General features: G+C 40.5%; 1 protein-coding gene across 1 annotated transcript; it reads right to left on the bottom strand.

Annotated features, from left to right (window-relative positions):
- Nucleotides 1-4,475: 4,475 nt before the first annotated feature.
- LOC309545128 (olfactory receptor 6F1-like) lies at nucleotides 4,476-5,408 on the bottom strand (the record flags this gene model as incomplete). The annotated part of the gene is made up of 1 exon (XM_082244258.1): nucleotides 4,476-5,408. The coding sequence occupies one exon, from the start codon at nucleotides 5,406-5,408 to the stop codon at nucleotides 4,476-4,478; it is 933 nt and encodes a 310-aa protein (XP_082100384.1).
- Between the last annotated feature and the right edge of the window lie 1,252 nt (nucleotides 5,409-6,660).

The following is a 6,660-nucleotide window of genomic DNA, read 5'->3' on the forward strand; positions in this document are numbered from 1 at the left end:
GGGGGGGGGAGGGAGGCAGAGGGGTTTTTTGTATGTAAAAAAGAGAGAGAAGACCGTTTTTGTATGTTATTTTACTTAGTCAGTTTTGCCAGAGGCAAAGCCCTCTAGGAAGGGGCGGTAACTTTCATTTTCGTTGAGTCCTGGTGGTCTAGTGGCGTTTAATTTCCTTATCCAACGCATCTCAATCTGTAGGAGGGACTTATTCCAGTCCCCTCCTCTGGCTGGAATGTGGATGCGATCTAGTACTGAAAAAGATACTTTTGGCATTTTGTGTTTGTGGTGGTAGGCTACGTGATGGCCTAATGGAAGATGAAAATTGCCAATACTCATACTTTGTACGTGTTTGTTGACTCTTAGTCCAAATTCTTGACGTGTTTTTCCAATGTAAAACGCACCACACTGGCAGTTCATAATATATACTACCCCCATGGTTTTGCAGTTAGCAAAATGACGGGGGGTAAAATTTTCGCCATTAGGGAGAATGAGATGAGTAGTTTTAGGTATTACTTTGCACTGGGCACAGGACCCACACGGAAAAGTGCCTCTGGTTTTGCATGGGTCTTTTCTTGTTTTCATTTCACTATGTATTAGTGTTTGGTGTATAGAACGGCTCTTTCTATAGGTGATGAGTGGGTGGTCGGGTACCAGATCTTTGAGTGTGGGGTCTTCTGTGAGGATAGACCAATTTTTCTGTAAAATGTTTCTAATTTTGTTATGTTCATTGGAGAATCGCATGATAATTCGGGTTGGAGGAGGTTCTTTTTTTGTGTCTTGCCTTTTTTTGTATATGATCTCTTGTCTGTCTTGTTGGTTGACACGATTGAAGGCCTTTTTAAGGCATGTTTTGGAGTATCCTCTTTGTAGTAGTCTGTTTCTGAGGGCGTTGGCTTCCATTTGGAACTTTGTATGGTTGGTACAAATCCTTTTAAGTCTTAAAAACTGACTATATGGTATCGATCTCTTTAGTGGTTCTGGGTGAAAGCTTTTAGCATGTAGTACCGTGTTGCCGGCTGTTTCCTTTCGGAAAAGTGTTGTCATTAGATTACCAGATGGATCCTTGTAGATGTACGTATCTAAGAATGGTATTTGTGTTGAGCTGTATGTCATAGTGAAGTACATATTGAATGTGTTTTGATTCATTTTGTTGAGACATTCTTGTAATAGTTTTTCCGGTCCGTTCCATATGAGAAGTACGTCGTCAATGTACCTTTGCCATAACATTATATAGTTGGTATATTGTTGGGTGTCTTCTGATGTTGGAAAGTCTTCTTCCCATTCTCCCAGGTAGATGTTTGCATAGGTGGGTGCACAGCTGGTGCCCATAGCGACTCCGCATGATTGGACGTAATACGTACCGCAGAAAGAGAAAATGTTATGATGAAGTATGAATTTAAGCATTTGAATGATGAAGGTATTAAAGTTAGTATCGTGTCTGCTTTGTTGTCTGAGTATTTTTTCAACTGTTTGTAGGCCTTTGCTGTGAGGGATGTTGTTATAAAGTGTTTCAACATCAATGGTAACAAGGATGGCGTCTGTTGGTATGGTGATGTTATCCAAGATTTGGAGGAGGTGTCCAGTATCTTTAATGTACGAGGCCAATTTCGTGACGTGAGGCTTAAGATGGGCATCAATTACTTGGCTGACTTTTTCAGTAATGCAGCCGTTGCCGGAGATGATGGGTCGTCCAGGCGGATTTAGCGGGTCTTTGTGCACTTTGGGAAGAGCATAAAATGTTGGTACCCGTGGGTGTTTGGTTCGAATGAATTCCCAAAGGGTTTGTGTGATAATTTTGTTATTGTATGCTTTGTCGACCAGGGTGTAAAATTCTTCATTAAAGCTGTGTACCATCACAGGGGAGATTTGTTGGTAATATTTTTTGTTTTGTAATATGTTGAAACACATTTCCATGTATTTTTCGTTACTCATCTCATCTTATTTATTTTCCTTCAATAAATTACTATATAATTTTACTACAAGTTTACTACCTGACTAGCCCATAAAATCCCACCCCCTTGGCTTGAGGCACCAAACCCTGCTTTAGTATTTCATAATGAGCTAGTATGCAGTGCATACTAGCTCATTATGTGTTTCTCTTTCAGGTTGCAAAAAAAAAAAAATGTATGGGTTTACAACCTCTTTAAGTAAAACTGAAGATTTTGGAATCTAAATTATAATATTAATCATACTTTCATGTAATGAGCTAAACAAATGTTCTATAAAACTCTCACAATTTTGGAAATTGTTCTTGTGTTCATTGAGATATTGTTTAAAATCTTACTTTTCAAAAGGGGTGTACCTTATTTTTCCTTGCATTTTGGTACTACAGGATACACGTAGTACAAATATTGAGTTGTTTTTGAAACGACACTGTCTTTGAATATGGAATCCAAAAAGTGAAACACATGCCAGGACCCCCAGCCCAATCCTCCATAAAAAAAACAAGGTTTAATAAAAATAAATTAAAACACGTTTACACATTTTGTACAATGATTCTCATTCATAGTGAAATTAAGTGGGCTGTTTATACCTTCAAAAAAGAAAACATTTAAATAAAAAAAGAATCAAGACACCCTACCATTATAATTATACCAGTCTAGCGGTAGGTTTTCTCCATCTGTTTGTTATACACAACAGGGGTATAACCTTTTAGAATTGCTGTATTTGGTAGAATGAAACAAGGGTTTCCAAGGTTCCCCGTGTCAGCTTTCTCCCTGCATAAGAGAAAAGACACTCAGTTACAGCTGAATTCCAGGCAGTTATTAAAGCGGAGTTCCACCCTAGTTATACATTTTTTTATAAAGATAACCCCGGGACAGTCAGGGCTAGCACATTCCACAATGGCTAGCCTCTGATCTGTCCCGGGTTGCACTTACCTTTCAGGAGAAATACTTACCTTGAAATTGTCTTCTCCAGCGCTGCCATCTCGGGTGTGGGCAGCTTGAAGCCAGCGCGATCCTCTTCCGCGTCCTCTTCGGTCCTCTTCCTCCTTCTTCGGTCCCACGATGCACTGCACCGGCCCCGACGTCACTTCCGGGTCGCGCGCGTCATCCCTCCACAGCTTCTGGGCATGCCCAGAAGCTGTTTAGAAGGGAATGACGCGCGCGCCCCGGAACTGACGTCGGGGCCGGTGCAGGCGCAATGATTCCTGGGAGCGATGACGTTCAGCTCCCAGGAATCATTGCAAAAGCCAGGAAGTGACGAATCGCCGTGGCCGCCGAGGGGAGGAAGAAGGAAGTAAGGTGAGTATATTTTCTCTAAAAGGTAAGTGAAAAAAAAAAAAAATTGCGATTATCCATTTGTTTTTCAGGTGACCGGGAGCGAGAAGATGGAGGTAAGTATAAATTTCGGGTGGAACTCCGCTTTAAGGACAAAAATGAATGCAGCTTTGTAATCATTTAAGTGATTGATTGTACACTCCGTGATTTTTTTTCTAACAAACATGTCATACTTACCTGTTCTGTGCAATGATTTTGCTCAGAGCGGCCTTGATCCTCCTCTTCTCAGGTCTTCACTGGCTCCCTCCAACCCCCCCTCCCCCACCCCAAGTGCCTACCATAGCAAGCCACTTGCCAGTGGTTTCCACTGTTGTCTCTGAGCCTTCAAGGAGAGAGAGAGAGAGAGAGCCAACAGAGCCTCTGCTCCTCTGAACAGTGCTGGATTGAGTTTGGGCTCAGGTAAGTACAAAGGGGGGAGGGTCTGGGGGGAGGAGCTGCACTCAGAAAGCTTTTTCCCTAATGCAGAGAATGCAACCTTTAGAACCACTTTAATACACCATCACATTCATTTTTAAAATGAAAACAGTGTAAGTACCTGAATTTGACCTGGTGTCAGCCTTGTCCAGTCTCTGTACAGCAAGGCTGGAGTGTGAGAGAGTGAAGCAGTACAAGGAGCCAAAAGGTTCATGTGCGGGACATGTTGATAGGTGGAGAAGGCAGAATGCTTGAGAAATGGCCCCATCACTGCACTGCTTTTCCATTCACTTTTCAGTTACAGGGGCAGGTCCAGAATGACCTGAGCTCATATGAAGAGGTTTGAATGATGCTGGCCATAAAACTAAAGACATCTTTTGGCAGAAAAATGTACTGGAGGAAGCTCTGGATGAAAGATGAATATTGCAGCTAAAGCTGATTTTATTAATTCATCTTTTAATGGGCCAATCATCTGTATTGTGTTATTTTTGGGTGGAGTTCTGCTTGAAGACCTTGTGCTATAGGACCATTGATGCTCTAAAGTGAAAGTCCAAGAGTTGGAAAGTCACCAATGTATAGGACCCCTCCAGACTTAAAGGTTTTCCACTGCATCGAATGTACAACATTTACTGATTTCCTCTTCAAAATACAATATGCAGGAAGTGCAAACAATGGGCAAAGTGTGGTATTGCTTTGTATGTATTAATAACCAATAATATAATCTTCAATATGTTGTTAAGAAGTAATTTTTAATGTAAAAACTGATTTTTGTGGCAGTTATATAAGTTATTTTCCTTTTAACTTGCTTATAGCTCTGAACAGTGCATTTTTCATTTCTTTGTTTCGCAGGCTGTAGATCATAGGGTTGAGAAGGGGAACTATAACAGAATAGAATACAGACACTACTTTGTCAACTGGGGAAGAATTCTTTGCTTTTGGACGTATATACATAAAAATAACTGTCCCAAAAAATATGCCAACAACGGCAAGATGAGATGCACAAGTAGAAAATGCCTTTTGACGGCCAAGAGAAGATGGTATCCTTAAAATAGTAATGATCACAGAAACATAGGACATAAATGTAAAGGCGAAGCATCCAAGAATAACTGCCCAAGCTACTGCAGAAAAGATTATCTCATTCAGCCAAGTGTCTGTACAGGACAACTGAAGTAGAGGACTAAAGTCACAGAAGAAATGGTCTATTGTGTTTGGACCACAGAACACTAACCGTGTCATCATAACAGCAGGCAGAGAGATGGATAAGCAGCCAGCAAGCCAAGACATAGCTGCAAGCTTTCCACATATAGATCTACTCATTAGGGTGGTGTAACGTAGTGGGTAACAGATGGCCAAGAATCGATCATATGCCATTATGGTCAACAGAAAATGTTGTGTGGCCCCAAGGAAGAACAGAAAGTAGAACTGGGAAATGCAGTCTCTGGTGGAGATAGTTTTATTTCCTGTGCCTAAGCCTGTTAGCATTTTAGGGACAGTAACCGTTGTGTACCACATTTCAAGGAAAGAGAAATTTCCAATGAAAAAGTACATTGGTTTGTGAAGTGCTCTCTGGAATGTAACCAGGATGATTATGAGCAGGTTGGACATTAAAGTCATAGAGTAAATACTTAGAAATAAGACAAATAAAAACAACTGAGTGCTTCTGTCAAGGGTGAAACCTAAGAGAATAAAACGTTTTACTAAAGTGTGGTTACTGTACATTTTGCATTCTTAGTTTCTTTCCTGTGATGATGATCCTGTATTGAAGAGACATGAAATAAAACATGTATAGCAAGAAAAAGGAAATAAGTTATTTTTGATGTATATAGCGCCATTAACTCTTATGGCATTGTAATATATATTAAAGAAAACAAAAAAGGGTAATACAATATGTAAAATATTCCAAAGAAAAGGGTATGCAGCTGTAAAATATTAAGAAACACCAGGAAAGGGAGCCCTGTCTTTAAGAGCGTATGATTTAGAACAGTGGTTCTTAAAAGAGTCGTAAAGTCAGAAGGTTTTTAACTTAATGCATTCTGTGCAATAAGATAAAAGGTCTTCCATGTGTAGCAGCCTCCCCAGCACCCCCTAATTCTTACCTGACCCCCCTCTCTATCCAGCGATGTCCACGAGTCCCTCGGCCATCTGGGACTCTCCCTCCTGAGACACAGCTGCGGCGTCACTGGCTCCTGCCGCTGTCAATCAAAGTCAGCCAATCAGGAGAGAGGGGTGGGGCCAAACCGCAGCTACGTGTCTGAATGAACGCACAAAGCTACAGCTTGGCTCGGGTGCCCCCATAGTAAGCTTTTTGCTGTGGGGGACACTTGACAGGCGGGAGGGGCTAGAAGCAGCAACGAAGGACCCAAGAGGAGGGGGATCCAGGCTGCCCTGTGCAAAATCAGCTGCACAGAGAAGGTACGTATAATATGTTTGTTATTAAAAAAAAAAAAAAAAAAAAAAAGCAAGACTTTACAATCACTTTAAGATTTTTTTGAGTCACGGACCCCTTTAAAAATCTGATGAAAGTTATGGACTCCCTTCCCAGAAATATTCACATAAACACATCTATGCATGCAATGAATGTATGTTCTTTATTTTATTTAAATTTGATTGCCCCACACATAGGACCTATGCAAAGTTTGGATAAACTTTTAACAAAAGACTCACTCATTTTCATGCAAAAGTAATGGCCACTCATTACAAAAATGAAATACGAATATCTTGTGCACATTAAACAAAACTATTTTATTTCCGCTTAAATCTACTACTACTACTTCTAGTAACTAGTTCTACTACTAGTAACTACTATATTTTCTACCACTATTACTACTATCTCTTTATCTATCTATAGTATCTCACAAAATTGAGTACACCCATCACATTTTTGTAAATCTTTTATTATCTTTCCATGTGACAACACTAAAGAATTGCCCCCCCCCCCCTCTACAATGTAAAGTAGTGTGTACAGTGTAAA

Source organism: Pelophylax lessonae (assembly GCF_965119305.1).
Source record: "Pelophylax lessonae genome assembly, chromosome: 1".
Taxonomy (NCBI): domain Eukaryota; kingdom Metazoa; phylum Chordata; class Amphibia; order Anura; family Ranidae; genus Pelophylax; species Pelophylax lessonae.